General features: G+C 55.9%; 1 protein-coding gene across 1 annotated transcript; it reads right to left on the bottom strand.

Moving 5' to 3' along the window:
• Positions 1–5951: 5951 nt before the first annotated feature.
• On the bottom strand, positions 5952–20142 carry ACAP3 (ArfGAP with coiled-coil, ankyrin repeat and PH domains 3). Its single transcript, XM_084788237.1, has 24 exons — positions 19941–20142; positions 16180–16237; positions 15674–15793; positions 15414–15467; positions 14150–14208; positions 13497–13680; positions 13165–13209; positions 12981–13076; positions 12795–12869; positions 12094–12105; positions 11382–11494; positions 11248–11299; positions 10939–11039; positions 10756–10867; positions 10305–10513; positions 10147–10216; positions 9958–10052; positions 9681–9883; positions 9326–9433; positions 8262–8360; positions 7953–8173; positions 7688–7797; positions 7501–7611; positions 5952–7405 (listed from the first exon to the last, which is right to left on the bottom strand). Exons 1-24 carry the CDS (start codon positions 19985–19987, stop codon positions 7258–7260), a joined length of 2502 nt encoding a protein of 833 aa, XP_084644363.1. The 5' UTR covers positions 19988–20142; the 3' UTR covers positions 5952–7257.
• Positions 20143–20220: the final 78 nt, after the last annotated feature.

The raw sequence follows: 20220 nt of genomic DNA, 5'->3' as shown, positions 1-20220 counted from the left end.
ATATTCTTCCAGGGTGTATGCTTACATGCCAGAATAGGGCACCAGATCTCATTATAGATGGTTGTGAGCCACCATGTGGTTGCTGGGAATTGAACTCAGGACCTTTGGAAGAACAGTCAGTGCTCTTAACCTCTGAGCCATCTCTCCAGCCCCCTTGAAGGAGAGCTTTGACTCCTGCAAGTTGCTCTCTGATTGCAATATCTGCACTGTGGCATCACACACACACACACACACACACACACACACACACAGAGACACACACACACACACACACACATACAGAGACACACACACACACATACAGACACACATACACACACACACACACACAGAAACACACAGACACACACACACACACAAACACACACACACCTGTAAATTTGTACAAAATATGTTGTACTTGTGTGTGTTCTCATGTGGATATGTATGTAGGTACCCACGAAGGCAAAGGTCCCTTGGAGCTAGAATGACAGATTGTTGTTAGCTTAGCTTATGTGGCGCTAAGAGCAGAACCTGAACACTCTGGAAGAGCGGCAAGTGCTTCTAGCCACCGAACCATTCTGCAGCCCTAACAAGTGTATTGTTTTTCTTTTTTTCTTTTCTTTTTTATTGTTGTTGTTTTGTTTTTGTGTTTGTGTTTTGGTTTTTTGTTTTTGTTTTTTTTTAGAGAAGGTTTCTCTGTGTAGCCTAGGCTGTCCTAGACTCACTTTGTAGTCCAGGCTGGCCTTGAACTCACAGCGATCCACCTGCCTCTGCCTCCCGAGCGCTGGGATTACAGATGTGCACCATCATGCCTGGCTGTGTTGTTTTTCTTTTCCAAGACAGGCTTTCTCTGTGTAGCCCTGACTGTCCTGGAACTCAAACTCAGAAATCAGCCTGCCTCTCCTTTCCAAGTACTGGGATTAAACGCATCCAGCAGTAATTAAAAAAAATAATAAGAGGGCTAAACTGGAATGCAGTGTAGACCAGGCTGGCTTCGAACTCAGAGATTAGCCTTTCTTGGCTCTGTCCTCCATATTTCTGTGAGTAAAGCTTTGTTCTATGTAAACATGTTTTTGTTTTAATCCTAGGTGTGGGATATGGGGGCTGCTCCAGTTTGTCCACAGCTAATAACTGCTCCTGAGAGGGCACATGATATTTGTCAGCTGGGAACTACCTCGTGCAGGGGCGTGGTCTTTGTCAGTGGGAATAAAAGCTGACTCTCCTTGTGCCATCCCTGCACCATAGTTGTCCCTTCGGGCTTTCCCAGGAAGAAGTGAGGAGGGCTAAATTAGAGGCCAGTGTTCATTCATTTCTCTCCTTCTTCTGTTCTTTCACTTTCTTTTCTCTCTTCTATTTTTCTCCCTCCCTCCTTCCCTCCCTCCCTGTCTCTGTCTGTCTGTCTCTCTCTGTCTCTTTCTCTCTCTCTCTGTCTGTCTCTGTCTCTGTCTCTCTCCCTCCCTCTCCCTTTTTCCAGCCCCAGCAACACTGGGAGGTCTGAGTTGCTCTAGTTCAGACAACTTAGCCCAGGCTCTTCCTCTTCAGCTGCTGGATGCCACAGAGCAACAAGTCCACTCCCGTCCCTCCAAAGGAACAGTTCTTAGATGTGGGCAGACACCGCAGGGCCTGTGCTGAGTCTGCGAGTCCCTCGCCAGCCGTATTAACTTGTACCTTTTCTGTGCCTTAGTCACATTTTACGTGAAAGGAAATGGGCTCAGAGAGGTTGAATAATTTGGGCAAGGCCACAAAGCTGGTGAGTGACAATCTGTGATTCCCAGCTGATTGGCTAAGCCCTGGCCACTCTTCCTCAACAGTGGTTGCCGCCTGCCTCCAGAGGCTGATGACCTCATCCCTTTTGGCAGTCAAAATTCGGCTGGATGCAATGGGAGTGTACAGGAAGGCAGGATCCGTCCTAGGTGAGGAATGGTAAGGCTTGTACTCCCCCCACAAAGCAGGCTGGAGGGTATGGTAAGATATGTAAGGTTCCTCAGAAGAGACAGGACTAGTTAGGGCTCCTGGGGTTATGGCATCTGGCTAGCCTGCCGTTCGCTTCACACCCCAACTTTTGTGATTTGGTCTCTGAGTGTGGAGTGGGGTCCTAGTGTACGTGTGGCTTTCCTGTGCACTTTGGTGTGTCCCAGTGGATCCTATCCCCACCTGCTCAGGGCACCTGGCGCCATCTGCACACCCAGGCCCCAGGTTGCTCCCATCCCAGCAGCTGTGTGGCTGGTCTCAAGGAACACCTGTGCTCTGGGAGTGACATGCCCTCCAACCCCCCACCCCCGTGGTTACTGCTGGAGACAAAAGCCAAGCAATGGCAGCACGCAGAAGTCCTTTCTAGCTCCGTGGGAGCCCAACTCTGAGCTTAAGGGGTTCCCAAATGGGACCTGGCCCCTCCAAAATCTGCCACCCTATCACCAAAGCTAGGGTAAGGAGCCCAAGTCTCTTCTGCGAGGCTCAGGGTGAGAAAGGCCCAACTGGCAGAGGATCCTACATCTCTGCCTCCCCAAGAATTCCCTTCTATGGCCGAGCAGGTGTGGCTATCTCCACCCCAACTGGGCCCCTCCCCTCTCACCTAGCCTACACCCAAGTGACCTGTTATAGAGAGAAGGCTTCCCAGCCGGCCTTGGGACACCTGCTGCTTTATGATCTGTTGGGAGTGTCACCATTCTGGCTCTACACCAGGCTCTCAGCTGAAGAGTGGGGCCACCTGAACACGAACATGACCTCTGCTTTCTGCGCTGGCTCCTGGGGTCCAGTGGGGATCCCTTCATGATAATCTGGGCGGATCATTTTTCAGATCTGCAGGACACTGAGGTGGGAACTAGCTTGTCTCCCCTGATGGGGTACAGGACATGCTGGATTGAACCTCAAAAAACCTTCCAGATGGGCTGGAGAGGTGGCTCACTAGGTAAGAGGACCCAGGTTCAACTCCCAGCACCCACATCAGGCAGTTTACAACCACTTGGATACTTCAGCTCCAAGGGACGCCCCTAATCCCAGGCACATATACAGATGTACACACGTGTACATGTAAATAATAATTTTTTTCCAGACAGGGTTTCTTTGTGTATCCCTGGCTGTCCTGGACTCACTTTGTAGACCAGGCTGGCCTCGAAATCACAGAGATCCACCTGCCTCTGCTTTCTGAGTGCTGGGATTAAGGGCGTGTGCTGCTGCCACCACTGCCACCGCCACCAACAAAAATGTCTCTAAAAATATGCCAGAAAATGTGTGGGGTAGCCTGCAGGGTGGCACCATGTATGTCTAGGTGTCGCATGTCATGCAGGATGCCCAAGTGTGAACTATGCATATTGACCACACCATAAATACATGGAACCAGGCATGTGAAAGGGGCCAGCACAAATACACAGCTTACATGGAACAGGATTCTGGCTCCTTTTTTTTTTTTTTTTACATTCTATGGTATTTGTTGACTGAGAGCTTGGTATACACTTGACATGCCTCCCAGTGTGTGTGAGCACACACATGCACATGCCTATGTGTGCATGACTTCATATACATGCCAAGGGCTGTCATTTCAGCTCCTAACATGTCTCGGGCCCATGAAGTCTGCATTCAGGTATGCCCCACGGCTCTCAAAATCCGTACCCCTTCATTTTCTTCTGTGCCGATGCCACCATCTGCCTTGCCTGTTCCCATCAGAACCAGCTTGAGGACAGAACTCTGGGGGAAGCTGCTGCTGCTGGGGGCCTCTGAGGTGCTTCTATAAACAGTCATCATGGCAGTGCCCGTGCCAAGTTCTTCCCACCTGAACCCACATCAGTGAGGGCCTGGGAGCTGTCAGCCTTGGGTATGGGCTCCCCAGCATTTATGTCAGCCTGGAATATCTCCCTGGGTGTGGTCTCAGGTGATAGATAGCTCATGGTTCCTCCCAACCCCTGTACCTAGTCAGGATTTCTCCGGTCTCTCAGTTTCACTCCTAAAGGGACAGCCAGACACTGCTAGGAGCCCAGGGTTATGAGGCTGAGCTGGGTTGCAATTGTAGAGCACCCAGGAGGAAGGACCAAGTAGGATTCCAGGTGCGGAGGGGATGTGAAGCTGCCAGGAGGGCAGGAGGCCCTGGAAATGGCCAGGCTGGGGACCTGACCGCAACTCTCCAGTCATGAGAGTGCATAGGCTCAGATCCTAATTCAAAGCTTCTCTCTTGGGCTGAGAAGGGGGATGGCCTGCTGCTCTCACTGGACACACAGGGACAGTGAAGCCCCAACGGTGCTGGATCACCCTGCTCTGTGCATTGGCTCTCCGCTGGAATACCGGCCATGCCTCCAGGCCAAGTCTCACTTGAGAACATGTCTCTCCCAGAGTGTCTTTTTAGAGACTCTGCAGGGACCGCCAGCCAAGTCCACTGTGGGTGTCACAGGGCATGGTGGAGCGGACCAGCCAATCTTCACACATCCTGCCTCTCCTGTCCCCTCCCTAGGAGCAGTGTGGCCAAGGTGAGCAGTCTCCACCAGGAGCTAAACTGCCTGTCGTGAATGAGGCAGCATTATGCTCTGTGAGTGGCTGGAGAGACCCAGAGCTAGTAGTGGTGGGGGAGGGGCCTACGGCTAACCACTCACCTTTTCTGAGGTGGCTGGGTAGAGGCAGCCCCCCACACTCCTGCTCATAAGCGGGGTGCAGGAGGCCCTGCTGGGCAGCTACCCACAGGTTCCACAGCAGCCATGGGCAGCCCCTGGCGACTGTAGTCCATTCAGTTTACCTGCCCTGCCTGTGCTGGGGCTGCTACTGGGTGTCCCTGCCCAAGCCTCTTGTTCCCCTGGCTCTGCTGGGGAAAGGCGCCCTGGCTAGGGTCAGTGCTGCTTCAGGGCAGTCCCACCGTGTCAGAGGACAGCCTGAGACCTCCACCCCTAAGCTTCAGGGGGCGATGCAGAGGTCCAGCTGGAGATAACCCCCACACAGATGCTCTCAGGGGCCTCGGAGGAAGTTTTGGGTGTAAGAATTGAGCTAAACTCCAGGTCCTTATGCTATGGTTTCAGTTCGTGGTTTGTTGTTGTTGTTGTTGTTGCTTTGTTTTTGGGCTGGTCCCTCTGTGTAGCCCTGGAGCTTGCTATGTAAACCAGACTCTCCTGCCCCTGCCTCTTAAGCACTGGGATCAATGGTGTGTGCCACCATCACGGCAGCTCCCTGGAGATTTTGACAACTGAACGAACCCCGACAGAGCCACCCAATCCCTCAGCCTCATTTTGGGAGCTATAGCAGCAGTGGGCTCCCTGGTTGCTCAGAGTGGGCCAGATGAGTAATCTGAGGGCCCCGAAAGCGGTACCACCTGACCCATTCAGAAGCCAGGCATAGACTCTTTTCACCCACCTCCCCCATCAGGCGGGGGCCTCTTGGGTTGAGGGGGACCCCAAGACAGGGCTGAGAAGTGTCCCTTCTCTACACCCCTAAACTCTGGATATGAGCATATGTCCATTCATGTTCAGATACATAGAGGTACTAGTGGAGTCTGCTTGGTCTCACATTTGTATGTGCATGTTACACACATATGTGCATATCAGACAGAGCCTGCATGGCTCTGCGGCAGCCTCTGGGAAAGCAGGGATAAAAAGGTAAGTCCAGGCCATCTACTGTCCTTGGGCTGCTCAGCCATTCCACCTGTTGTCCCCAATCACCTACAAACCTCAGAATGTACCTTAGTGCCACCCTGGAGCAGAGCACAGCAGACGCACTGCAGGTGAGGGGCAGGAGCCCCAGCGATTCCCACTGTGTCCACCCTTGTCCCTATCAAGGAATGCGTCTAACTCAGAGAAACACAGGGAGGAGAAGCCAGGGAACAGGGGCTAAGGGTGTCGGGCGTCAGTTTTTCCTAAAGCACCAGGCCCCTGTTGGCTTGTCTGGGTCACATCCTCCTGGGCGGTGTTGGGACTCTGCTTCTAGCTGCCCCCAGACAAACCTCCAGCTGAGACAGAGCCAAGCAAGGCTTGATCCCGCAATGAGCAGGCAGTAGGTGCAAGCGGCAGAGATTTATTAAGTGAGTGTGATCAAAGCAGGAAGGAGTGGGGTCCTGCCAGCCCAGAGGTGGACAGGGGAGGTGGTGGGCGGAGCTCAAGCAGGAGGAAGAAGCTCAATCTGCTTTTTTAGGGCCACAGCCATCAAGCAAGGGAGTCAGAGGCGCTGACCCAGTCCAGTGCCTACCTTACTGCCCATGGATGCTCCCAGGGCAGTGTTTGCATAGTGACCAGCTGAGTGCCCTTGACCTAACCAAGGGCCCCATAGTATGCAGGGGAGGGGGGGCAGGGGGGATGGCAGCCTCTATCCTGGGACTCCTCTAGAAAAAGGGAAATTGAAGGCATTTGTAGCCCCCACCCCCAAATAAAGGACCACTGGACCTATTGGAGGCCCAGCCCAAGGAGTGAAGCTCGGGGCAGGGCATGGGGGAATCTATGTGGGCCTCCCCAGCAGCAGGCAGAGTTGGGATCAGGATGGTCCTTGAGCGTCCACAGAAAAAAAAGACGCAGACAAAGTTAGAATGAGGTCGCTGTAGAAAATCCTCTCAGTCAGTTACAAAGAACATTGGGCACGGGTGGAAAGTACCAGTTGCTTTTTCAGGCATGGGCTCTGGCCCAGGTAAACCAGACAGTGCCTCTGGAGGACACAAGGATGGACTTGGGCCCTCAGGCACACGGACCCAAGTGGCCAGCCACGTAGCCTTGGGGACGCCTGCGTCCAGCCTGGGTGGAAGACCTGGGCCAAAGCTCCACCTCCCAGCACCATCAAAGCCCAACCCGGATGCTGGGGTCGCTGAGCGAGGTACTCAGGTTGATTCCCTGGGTGGGCTGCCACTCCTGCCAGGGAAGGGCTGGTGGCCAGCCGCCAGCCCCAGGCTGGAGGAAGGGCTCTGGGGGTATGTAGGAAGGACCTAGCTAGCAGGTCAGTGTTCTGGGGGCAGTAAATATAGGGGCACAAGGTGAAATCGGCCCTGAGGGCGGAGGGGCACACGGTGACACGGACCTCAAGAGTGGTTTGTGCCGTGAACAGCCCAGACCCCTGAAGGTGAGACGAGGGGCACCTGAGGCCCCCAAATGTGGGGCTTCAAAAGACTCAGTGCTTGGGTCCCCGTCCTCTGGCTGAGCAAGAAAGTGGGGGCTCCAGCCAGGAACACCAGGGTCCTGGGCTGTTGGGACGGGCCCACAGTTGTCACAGGCAGGGCTGTGGCTAGAGGAGGGGCTGGGGTCTTCAGGAGCATGCAGGGTTTCTGGGCCGGGTAGGCTGGGGTCAGGGTAGGGACCCCTCAGCCGCCCGGCCAGCCAGGCCCTAGCTTTCCTCCAGGTGGAGGCCAATGAACTCCTGGATGCACCTGCGGTACTGCAGCTCTGTAGGACTGCTGCCTGGCAGGGGGCCTGGCTGACCAGGGGGTGCCTCGGCTTCTCTCATCTCCTCAGCCATGCGGGCCAAGCGAAGCCTGGGGGTGGGGAACAATGTAAGGTGACTCTGTCCCCCACATAATCTCTGTCCCTTCTGAAAGTGACTGTGCCCCCAGGACCCCGCCTGACTCACAGTGTGACAATGTCCGCGTTGGCTGCTTGAACGGCGATGGACAATGGGTCCTGCTGCTCGTGGTCCAGGGCGTGCTGGTCAGCCCCCCGCTTCAGGAACAGACAGACCTGGCTGGTGGGTGGAGGAGCTTATTGAGATGGGTCAAAGGTGAGGGGATGGGAGCACAAGAGAGACCCATAGAACTCACCCAGTGCGGCCCAGAAGCGTGGCGTGGTGCAAGGGTGCCCGGCCAAGGCTGTCTCTTTGGTTCACATCAGCTCCATTTTGCAGCAGGAACTCACAGACAATCAAGGAGCCCTGGAGATCAGGGAAATCAGAGTGAACTAGGAAAGAGCACTGGCAGGGCCCACGCGTCCTGACCTCCTGCCGTGAGCACCCCCAAGCAGGATCAAGCGCCTGGTCTGTATCTCGAACAACAGAATGCACGTATGGGTCTGCGGTCTTGTTCTCACCCCAAGCACAGCCTGCACCAGTGGCGTCTTGCCCTCATCTGCTGCATCAGCCCAGTTGACTTCAGCTCCATGGGCCAGTGCTGCGGCCAGTGCAGGGAGATCTCGGGTTCGTGCCGCTTGGTGCGCCAGGAGCCCGGGATGGAGCTCACGGACATCTGCCAGGCTCCAGGCCTCAGCTTCTCCATCGACCTCACTGCTGGACTCCTCGGACTCAGCGCCTTCTGTGGGAGGACGAGGGGTCAGGGAGCTGGAACCCTCAGGGGTGTTGGGATGATGAACTGCATGGAGGCAGAGAGGCACACCACCCACCTTCCTCAGTAACACTGTCCACCACAGAGCCCGCGCCGAAGGCCAGAACATCCGAGCTGCCGTCAGAGCTACCTCCTAGGCCACTGTCACTGCTTAGACCTGTAGGGCCACAGGAAAGGAGATCCTTACCATGGGGGCGGGAGTCAGAAAACACTGAAGGGAGGCTGAAGTCCATCCACCCGTTAGTGCATTCTCCCCTTCAAAGACAGCCCTGAACTAGGGAACACCCTGAAGAGTGCTGTCCAGGCTGAAAGGAAAGTAGGGAAAACCAAACAGTAGCTCACAGGAGCAGGGGAAACCCTCCTTACCCAGGACAGCCCAAAGCGGCCCCTCCCAGCCCGCTAGGCTTAGGGTCGGTACTACAGCGCCCTCTGCTGTCACCACTCAATCCCATTAATGCAGACACATGCAATTGCTCCTTACATATATCCCTGTGCACACATAGTCCACATCTCACACATTACACTTTCTTTTTTTCCCCTGAGATAGGGACGTACAAATGTACTCAAGATGGCCTCGAATTCACTATGTACCCAGGGTGGCCTGGAATCCGTTACAATCCTCCTGCCTCAGCGGTTGAGTGCTGGAGTTATAAGTGTAAACCACTTATAATGTTATAAATGGCTTACACACATGACTCTTGACAGTCGCATGCTCAGCCCAGCGGTTCTCAACCTTCCCGATGCTGAGACCCTCTAACACAGCTCCTTATGTTGTGGTGATCGCCCCCCCCCCCACAGCCATTGCTACTTCACAACTGTAATTTTGCCACTGTTATGTAAATATTGTACATGTATTGTACAATTGTAATGTAAATATCTGATATGCAGGATGTCCGACATGCGATCCCCAAAGGGGTCCCGACCCACAGGTTGAGAACTGCTGCTTGCTCTCTAACCCTCTGTGGCATCACCACCCTGCCCCAGTTTCCTCTTCAAGTTCTTGAGCAAGTGTCGTCCACATTTGTACAGAGGAGCCTCAACTGTTTCCTGTTACTTTGGCTGAGGGTGGGGTGTGGCCACTGAGGGACACAGCACAGGAAAGGAGTCTCTCCCAGCACTCACTGCGTGGACCAGCCCCAGCAGCCCCTGCATCAAAATAGGAGAAGAGGGTGTCCAGCTCATCGGGGCAGAAGAGGGAGTCTCGACGGAACTTGCGCTCCACGGTGCCGGCTGCAAGGGAGAGGACGCATGTTCAGATGGTGAACCTGAGGCTTGGGATGGGGAAGGCCTCAGGGCATGCCCAGACAGGCAGGGCTCCGAGGTGCCCCCCACACCCCCTGGGAAGCCCTGCCTCCAGACTACCCAAACCCCACCACAACATTGAGGGGTTGGTGACTCTTCCCAGGGCTGCACCAAGCCTGTCCCCAAACCTGCCCAGGTACACGAGCTCAGGTACAGCAGCTGGCAGACCTCCCACCTGAGGACAGAGCAGCGACGGAGGGCAGGACAGGCTCGAGCCGGACCTTGCGTCGGGCAGTGGGGGCATGGGGAGAGCTGTGAGGGCGCTGGCACTTCTGTGCCCTCCAGCGTCTTGGGGCTTCTCTGGCTGGCGCAGAGGTCACTTTTCGCAGAAACTTCTTTTCAACGTATTTGTCCTTGATCCACGCCTCTTTGTCCTGCCTGGAGCAGGGTGAACGTGAGCCTGCACTCACCGGCCGGGGCTCCCGTGGCCAGGCTTGCTGCCCACCACTCACCTGGAACTACCGGCCGTGGGCTTTCTGATGCCTGGGCCCTCACACTGGGCCTCATAGATCTGGTTCATGGTGGTGTTTCCCAGCTCACACATCAGCTGTGGGGCACAGCGTATGTGGCTGTTAGTCCAAGTTCAAAGACCGACACCCCACCCTTGCCTTCTTGGGGCTCCAGGGGGCCCTTTCACACACCTTTAGCAGCTCCGGCTCCCAGGAATCCAGTGTCAGGGACCGCACCTTAGAGCAGTGGACACCCAAGCTCCTGGACAGAAAGAGGACGGAAATGGACCAAGGTGTGGCTCTACTCGGAACCTCAGCCTGCCCCCTTTAGCCGGAGTCAAAAGGACTACCTGTGGATGCCTGAGCACTCAATACAGAGCAGCACTCCCAGGTTGATGCTGGCCCAGCGGGGATCTGGCTGGCCACAGTCGCCACACTGGCTGTTGCCAGCCACACTCTGCACACGCTGCAGCACGCTCTCGCCCTTGACTCCACGTTCCCGAGAGTCCGTGGTGGAATCAATGCTACTTGTTGACGGTGATGCTGTGCGGTCCAGCCTCTGGTGGACGGTGTGAGGAGCCACTCAGCCCTTCAGGAGATTGTCTCACTCTCCCCAGAAGACCCCCAGTTAGAAGGCTCAGCAAGGCTAGGGCCCCTCAAACACACATCTGCACACGTGTATACATGCAGACACTACACATACACACACACTTGTCAACTGCCCGCACAAGCACGGACGTAGCCCACGGGAGCTGTTTTTGAGGTACGGTATACTCGGGTGGAAGGAGAGAAGCAGCGCACCTCGCTATAGCAGCTGTCTGGACTTTCCCGGTAGGCAGAGGCTATGCTAGCCTGCACAGCTTGAACCCAAGCCTGTCGAAGCTTCTCAGAGTCAGCCTGCAGCATGCAGCTCCTGTAGGGAGGGGCTGGTCAGCCTCAGTCAGCGGGGCTCCCCCCGGCCTGCCCTGGGCTGGGCCTACTCACTTGGTGGGTGACACAACTTCAAAACAGAAGCGTCGTTCTATGTCCTCACACGGCTTCACGGAGCACAGGCGCAGGTCATCTACCACCACGGTCAGAGCGTCCTGCGGGCAGGACAGGCTTACTGCTCTCATACACACTTCCTCCTTTATCTTAGCCTCAGGCAATGTGTCGCTGGCTCCCTGCTCCTCCGACCTTGTGGTGCCTGCCTGTGTCCTCAGCCCTGTGCCAACATCCACTAAGCAGCGGGACACACAGTCTGGACAGGGAGGGGTCTGGCCAAAGAGGACCCTCCCCCCCACCCCCGCATACCTTGAGTTTCTTCTGATAGACCAGCTGGCTGTTCTGAATGGAGAACCACCGTCTGGGTGAGGAGAACGGAAGGCAGGAGGTCAGGCAGAGCTGGCTCCACATCCACTTTGCCCTCAGCCCTGCCTGTTCCTTACCGGTTCCATGTCTTGAAGGCATTGCTGGCTCTCTTAAAGAGGTAGCCCTCCATTACTACACCACTGGGTGCATCCACATCAAACTCCACTTTTGGCTCATCATAGGAAAAGTCCTAAGGAGGATAGAGCTGGCCCTTGGGGAACGCCCATCCTTGAAGGACCCAGCCCCCCTCCCAGGCTCACCCCAAATAAAAGCTAAGGTGAGGCACATGCTCAGGGAACCTCTGCACACAACAACTTCCTGACCAAGCAAGGCCCTTTGTCCAAAGACACTGTCGGAAGATCCCTGGTGTCCACAGCTGGCCCTGAGCACTCCAGCCCCCATCTCTAGGCTCGCAGGAACAAGCAGGCAATGGTCAGGAAGGAAGCTGCACTCCCTCCCCCCACCCCCTGCCATCCTGAGTGTTTTATGCATTTTGCCAGCTGGACCTTCTCCAGCTGCCTGACAGAGCTCCATTCAGAAGCCAGAGAGCCTGGGGTGTCCTGTGTGTCCCACTGTCTGACAGGCCAGGCCAGTAGAGGGACAGCCTTATCACCTGCTCTCAGCCTGAGCAGGGGAGGAAGGCACAGTTGCCACCACTCCTGCAGGGGACTGTCTAGATTCATCTTGCTGGTTCCAGCGGCCAGCTGGCCTACAGCGGGAGCACTAAGGTGGGGAGGTGTCCTCGGTGCTGAAAGGGAGGGTCTGACTAGCCCAGCGTGCAGCTCTTACCTGCAGCAGCGTCTGAGGCCCAAGGCAGCGGGAGGGAAAGAGAAAGAGAGAGCTGATGAATGAGGGCTCTGCTCCCAAACACCACCAGATTCTCTTATGCCGCCTGCAGCCAATCTCTGCTCTGGGCAGGGAGAGTCGAGGTGACCACTGTCCAGCAGTTGAGCAAAGGCCCCCAGAAGGAGCCCACAACTAGTCATAGAGGCACTCCACAACCTCTACGGCAGTGGCCTCAACGTGTGGGTTATGAGCCCTTTGGGGAGGTCACATATCAGATACTTACATTACAATTTATATTACGTTATAGTTTATAACGAAATTACAGTTATGAAGTCGCAACAACATAATTTTATGGTTGGGGGTCACTACACCATGAAGAACTATATTAAAGGGTCGCAGCTTTAGGAAGGTTGAGTGAGGTTCCAGGTCCCAGCGTTCCAACCCTTCCCCATGCCAGGCTTACTGTACTGATACCCTTAAAGATGGGGCCCTCACTCTGCTGCTGTACGTCACGGGTAGAGCAGACTCAGCTAGCGGTTGACGTGAGGCCTAGTGAGTAGTAAGTAGACAGTTTTGGGAAGAAGGGCAGAGTTTGTAAAGTGTCTATTGGTGTCCCAGATCAGAGTTGTGGAGCGGCAACGAGGGAAAAAATGGCCTTTAATGACATTCTCCCGTACTCAGGGAGCTGGGCTGCAGGGCCTCACCCGTTGTTGGATGGCAGCATGCTTGCGTTCCATCTCACGCTTCTCCACCGCAGAGTCGATCACGAGCTGGTCCAACTGTGGGGATCAAAGGAAGGCAGTAGACCCCTTCCCAAGGCCTTAACCAGGAGCCCCCCCCCCCCCCCCCCCCGCAGAAGCTCACTCACTGAGCCACTCCTATAGGCTCACCTCAGCCGCCAGCTTCTTCATGTAGGGGTCCAGCTGGTGCAGTAGGCTATACCCCTGCTGGAAGAAGCTGTACTGGGCGTGCATGAAAGACAGCATCTGCAGTGAGAGTGGAGTCCCAGTGAGGCCCAGCTCCTACTGCCCACGCCACGCCACGCCACACGCGCCTCCCCACACAGGCACTCACAGAATCTAAGATCTCAAACTTCTTCTTGGCCTGGAGGACGTTGATCTGTCAGAGGAAGAGCAAACAGATGAGGTGTCAGGGCCCAGAAGCCTGTGGCCTGTACATTTCTAGAATCCACTTGGACAGCTCAGAGTTCCGAAACCTCAAGTGGTGTTTAGGCGTCTGCACGGTATCAGCCTCACCCTCCCTCTGTCAGAATGTACAGTCGCATCTGGATGAAACCAAGAACCCCAACCCTTGCCATAGCCCTAGAGCCTCCTGGATCAGATCACGGCAGCCACCCCTGCTGCCTACCCTAGTCCAGGCCACATTGCTACTGACTCACAGCTAACCTGGAGCACATAGTCCAGTGCCAAGTGGCGGAAGCACTTCCGGGTGAGAGTGAGGGCCCCCGTGGCCTCTTCTACTTCATGGGGCCGGTGCCTTGGTGCCTGGGCATTCCTCACCAAGGACAACTCCATGTCCTCCCGCACTTTGTCAAACTGCTTCTTCGTCTCTTTGAATTTCCGCACATCCCTGGATGCCAGCCAGCGTAGGTGCCACGAACCAGAGGTCAGGGAAGGGGTCAGTGCACAGTAGGCTTTAGATACCCTGAGCTCTCCTTCACCGTCCCCCAGCGGCTCCTGAGAAGGGCCTGGACTCTACCGAGCTTTTTCCTCCCTCTCCCCTGCTCTAGAACCTCCCAGTCCTTCACCAACTTACTCTAGATCTGTCTAGTCCAGACCCCATGTGCCAAACGTCGGCCTGCATCTCCTCTACGGCATGGGGGTAAACTACAACTCCACCCTTCCCTGTCTAGCCCGTCTCCTGGCCTTTGCCCCTGTTGGTTGAGCCTCCTGTCAGAGGGCAAAGGCTTCTCACAGCCTGAAGCCTTGGCCAAGGACCTGCTGCCCTTCTTTTCCTGAAGATGGAACTTGGAATTCAGCTTTCCCCATGGCACTTGGCTATGGGGCTAAGGGCTTGGCTGGCTGTTCTGGCCACTCACTCTTTGACAAAGTTGTGGAGCTGCTGCCGCACCGATCTCTGGGCCTGATCAAATAGAATCTGGGATAGAGGCAGGACAGAGGTTATTAGGGTCACCACTAGCAAGACCCCACAGACAAAGTCCCATCCCCAACAGGTGAACATTGAGACCCCTGCCCATCTCTTCCTGGGTCCCAGCTCTCTACAGTGAACACTAGCTGCAGAGCTTGCCGTGTACCAGGGTGGCCTCTTGGGGACGGGGGTGGGGGTGGGGGTGTGAACAGCTGTAGCGCTTGTTCATCTTCCCATCTGGCCCTTAGCCAGTCTGGAGGTCACTGTGATGGCAAGCAGGCCTCTAAACTCCACCTTCAACATCTGCATGGGTGGCACACATGGGCTGCCTCAAGGCTGATTACCAGCAAGGAGCTCCCATAGGGCTTGGCCTGGGGAAGGTGGTAGCTGATTGCTGGGAACTGAAGTGGTTTCATATCACCCTACACACACACACACACACACACACACACACACACACACACAGAGGCACGCACGCACGCACACACACACAGGCACGCACACACACACACACACACAGGCACGCACACACACACACAGGCACGCACGCACGCACGCACGCACGCACGCACGCACGCACGCACGCAGGCATGCGCACACATACTCCTGACCCACAGTGACACATAGAGGATGGCTGAGCCAGGCCAGGGGTAGATAAACAGACTGGTTTATTTCTGAGCTTCCCCAGATCTGGCCAAATGGAAGCTCCTTGTTTAGTCTGGGACACTGGTTCTGAGCTCTACTCCCACCCCACAGACACTTGGCCTGTTCTGCTGTGTCTACACGCATCAGTACCAGGGCCTTAGGAGGCTACCATGCCTGCCTGGATAGCAGTGAAGCTGTCACCCAGAAATAAGCTGGCCTGGGATGAAAAGTTCTGCCCAGCTTGGGGTCTAGAAGAACCTTCCACGGTCTCCTCACCCCAAGACACTGCTGCCCACAGGTCTGAGCTGTGTGCTGCCTCCTTGCCCTAGGATCTGGATTGGCCACAGCCGGGGGCATAGCAGCCCCTCCTTGAAACATCCTGCACACTGCACTGACTCATAGACTCAGGTGGCTACCATTTCTGTAGATCAAAGGAGCAGAAGATGGTCTTTCTCACTCATGGCTACCAGTTCGGGTACCTACGAACCAGTCAGCTTTGCTGTGGTCTAGGTTAGGGCCTTCAAGAGACACGGTGTAGGCTAAATGGATGTAGAGACCACATGGCTCACCGTGTGGTAGTTGACCATCTCCTGCAGGCTGTCTCCGAACCTCTGCAGACATTCCTGAAGAAAAATGTGGGGAAGACCACATTGGAAAGAGCAGTGGGGCTAAGGCCACCACACAGGCCATGTAGCTAGCGTCTCCTTTAAGTCACTTAAGACTCCTCCCTGCCCGGGGTTAGGTGTCCTCAAGCGGAACGCAGACACCCAATACTCATGATCTAGGCACCCTTTAGGGGGCTTCCCCCACCCCCACATTGGCCCCTCACCGAAATTACGGTGTCACCCTGGCACTGCTGAGACAGGTCTCGGACGCCGCTCACAAAGAGCCTGTTGGTGGTGACGTAGGCTTTACCAGCTTCAATCATGCCGCTGCACAGTTTGACCAGCTGCAAGTGGGACAGGGTGGGCAAAATGAGGGCCTGAGCTTCTCCAAGATGGTGACTCAGATCCACCGATAGGCTGGCAGGACAGAGAAACCTCAAGCAGGGGGCACAGGCTTGGAGTGTGAAATGGCTCCACAGGGTCAGAGGGGCCACAGGGCATACAGCCCCTGCCTCCTGGCTCTGACACCTGTGCCCTCTCCCCTTCCCTAACCTGCCTCTTGGTCCCACCCCTGCCACACTAGGCACAGCGAGCACAGCAGCCGTTTCCCGTCCAACTGGCATCTCAGACATAGGTAGCTATACCTGGAGTCACCCCAAAGTTCCAGGCTGGGCTTGGAGCGGGCAGAGTGACTCTGGGCCCTCTATGCACCACCAGGTACGCCTCTTACCTTGTCCAGCTTAGCCTCGATCTCAACCACATCTGTTTCTACCTCATCAATAGTTGCCCTACAACAAGAATTGGGTAATTAGATCAGCGGGAGTTTCATGTCCTCTTGCATCTCCCCTTGGGTTTTGCTGACAGAAGGGAGCTCCAAGAAACCGAGGCTGAGAGAGGCAAACACCTTGCCTGATGGACATAACTGGGACCCAGGTCCAGCACTTTGGAGCTACCCAGAGCCCACCAGGCAGGGTGAAGCCACCTAGCCATACCACATGTGCTGTCACAGGCCCCCCCCAACACACACACACACACATCCTATACTGTATCTATGCTCTATGAAACAAGGTTAATCAAGTCCTTATTCCCTAAGCACAATAACCCTGAAGTCTCATGGTGCGGCGTTGGTGCCCACGGCAGCCTTCTCTGGGGCTCAAAGGTGGACTTCGACCTCACTGCAGAGCCTCCACAACTAGAGCCTGTCCCTTACTTCTTTGCTTCGAACGCATGTCACTTTGGCCTGCAGCTAGATGACTCCAAAGCAGGCTGGCTATGAACCATCAGCTAAGGGACGATGCCTCAAGCCAGTGAGGGAAAAGCCCTCCATCTCTCTCAACCACAAAACTCCATATAGCTCGGTCCAGCAAGAAGGAGAGATGGGTCAGGTTTTTTTAGAGCCAACTCCCACCAGTCCAGCCTGGTAAAGAAGATGCCCTGGGGAGGGAGGAGTTAATGATGACATCATCAGGAGAAACCGGGGAGAATCCCGGAAGCCAAAGGCAGATGGATTAAGCACGTGACTGCCCCCCCCTCCCATCTCCAACTTGGGAACAGGAAATAAGGAAATAAGGGCAGTCTCCCAGCAGTCCCCCACCGCATACAATCAGTTAGCTGGTGAGCTAGGCCCATCTGGCCTGCGTGGGTAGAGGCAAAGGGTTAGGCAGACCTCTAGGAACAAGTCTCACACTGGCTGAGGGTGGGGTACCAGAGGGGAAGCCATCCAGTTCTAGCATCTCCTCACCCCTTTCTGTCCTATTCTCTAGAAGGCCAACGAGAAAGAGCTGGGTGAGGGGACATGGTTTAGGGTGTCCTCAATTAGGATCTGGGGCTGAAATGACCATGAATCCTCAAAGGTCCTGGCCACTAGCCTCATCCCTTCTTGAGGGCCAAAGGGCCACGAATTCTAAAGCAGCGAGGGGACAGGATTGGAGCTGCAGCATCTGACTGGACCATTAGCAGCCATGCCTCTTAAGGATGCTGCACAGCCTGTCCTGCTTGGGGGGAAAAATGCCCTTTAGCTATGAGCCCTAACACAGGCCACCACAGGAGGCTCTGTTCCAGGACTCTGGCCACTAGGAGAGCCAGCAGTTCCCAGAACACAGATGTAACTATCTGCCTAGGAGAGAGCGATTCAGGGCTTCCCAGGGCAGGCCCGACAGCCCAGACAGCTGCATGGAGAGCTGCAGCTGGCCAGGGAGCCAGGAACTGGGAGGGGCTGCACCAGGAGCTGACAGTTGTACTCACAGGGACGTGGGAATGTGGTGGGCACTTACTAGAGGCTCACTTGGGCATCATCCTGCCCTAGGAGTCTCTCAGAGCTCCCTTCCTCGGACAAGGACTTGAGGGCAACCCCTCCTGCCTGCCCTAGGCCTATTTTGCCAGTCAGGGACTTGAGCAGCTTGGAGGCTGGGGAGGAGCCCCCTCACCAAAGCCATGACTCAGCGATTGAAGCCCCACCCAGGGCAGGGCTTGCAGTCAAGGCTGGGCTGGCTCCTCTTCCGGGGCTCCCCTGCACCCCCACCCACAGCTCCAGGGACTATGAGGCATTCCTAGGCTGTCACAAGCCCTTATCCTAGGCCGAGAGCTCCAAAGCAAAACTACCAGCCATTTCCAGGTTGGGGTCTACGCGCCACCTCATTTCCACATCCTCCTGCCAGCCCTACCGGTCAGGTTCTTGGCCAAAAAAGGTCAAGTTATAACCTCGGTAACACCTTAGAGTGGACAGGGACTCTTCACACCCATCAAATCACGGCCCACCAAACCCCACAAAGCCTGGTCTCCATGACCCCAAGACCAAGGTCCAGAGAGTCATCCTCAGCCCTCACCCCAACACCCCCTACCTCCACCCACCAAAAGAAGTAATGTTGAGCCTTAGGTAGCCGCCACACCTACTGTGGACCCACAAGTCCAACTGGCTGGCTGTGGCAACCAAGGCCCGGAGGTGACTGGCTCTCTGCTCAGGCACAAACCCCCCATACATCAGGGTGGAGCCAGAGCTTCTCAAAAGGAGCGCTTCAACCCCGGGCCAAGTTCCCAGCACAGCGATCTTGGCCATGACTCCTATCAAGCCTGGATGTAGGACTGTGGGGTATCGCAGGCTCTCAGAGTACTCCTCCCAATCACCCAGCAACAGGAAACAGGAGAGCGCAGACGATTGCCTCAAGACCCCTGCCTACGGTCGGCGGACACTCTTGACTAACTGTAATGCTCCAAGGTTCCTGAGGTGTGTCTTGCTGACTCCCTTGCAAGGTGGTTTTGCAAAAGAGCTGCTGAGGTAGTCCCCCGCACGTATGTATGTGGTCAGGCACGCATGTCTAGAGGCATGCTGCATGCTAATACATAAACACATGCATGTACATAGTAGCACAGGGCATACAGACGTGTGTTCCAGGGACATGGCACACACGCGTGCACAGAAATGTGCACCCGTGCTATGAAACACACACCTGCATACATTAACACGTATCTAGTAGCATGACTCATGAAGCCACAGAGAAGTGGCACATGCACACGCATGTGTGCGCCCTCATTAGGCTATGTGCACGCATCAAGCACACCAACCCAATGTCACAGCTCACCCACACATTCATGTGCGTGGTCTGGCGCCTCCTCAGAGGAGGGGCAGAGTGGCAGAACACGCTCCCCTGTATCGATGCACATATGGAGGTAGGAGACCCGATGAACGTGCGCAATTTCAAATGACACACAGGAGAGGTACTCCATTACTTTCTGACAAATGTCACCCAGTTAAAACAGATGTGTGTGTGTGTGTGTGTGTGTGTGTGTGTGTGTGTGTGAGTGTCTGTGTGGCCGTGTGGTTCACACAGATGTGCATGACTGTATGTCCAGGAACAACAAAAGAAACAAACTCCTAAGTGAGCAAGGCCCATACCCTCCTCCCACCTAACCCTGGCTTCCTCAGCCCACAGCCCCTACCCCTCCAGGCTCCTGGGTCACTCATCATATCACCGTTCACTTTCACCAAGGTGTCCATCTCAGGCCTTGATGGCCTCCGATGGTTCCACCTATTCGCTGCGCTGGACATATGGACCAAGACAGAGACAGAGACTGATGAACAGGATGTCAGACATTCCTAGCCAGAACTGCACTACAGGGCCCTGGGGGAGCTCAGTACTTGTGGCACATGAAAGCACACACACAAAGGAGGGTGGACAGCTCTAGAGATGGCACTGCGCGCAAATGCCCCGTGGTACACACAGCTGCCCAAGGCAGTCCGAGCATTCAACCCCTCCCCGCGCGCGAGGTGATCAGTACAGGGGCGTCTTTTGTTCCGGTCCCCCCGGAGGCCAGAGGCGGAGCTGCGCAGCTAGGGGACCGCGACTCCGGCTCCAGACGGTTTGTTTAGGCCAAGTCTTCCGCTCCGTCCAGCTGGACTCGGAACGGTCACCATGCTGGGCGCCCCTACGCTGTCTCTGGCACAAAGGCGGCTCCCCATCCCCGCCCGCGCCCTACCCGAGGCCCGCGGCACACCTGAAACGCGGCGAGTCCTTGATGCATTCCTCGAACTCCACCGTCATGGCTGCGGTGAGCGGCGCTCACTGGACAGAGGACCAAGGCGCATCGAGCGGCATCCCCGGCCGGTAGACGGTCCGCCGCGCCCGCGCTGGGCTCCGCGCCCGCCTGCCCGCCCGCCTCGGAATGAGGCCGGCGCGCCGCGGCCCCGCCCCGCCTGTCACCGCCGGGGAGCGTCGCTCAAGTCCGCGGCCGCCCGCGCCGCCCGCTGTCACCTCGCGGGGGGCGGGAGGGGGGC

This window comes from Acomys minous (assembly GCF_964271855.1).
Source record: "Acomys minous genome assembly, chromosome: 6".
Classification (NCBI taxonomy): Eukaryota; Metazoa; Chordata; class Mammalia; order Rodentia; family Muridae; genus Acomys; species Acomys minous.
This window is presented reverse-complemented; position numbering and strand designations above follow the sequence as displayed.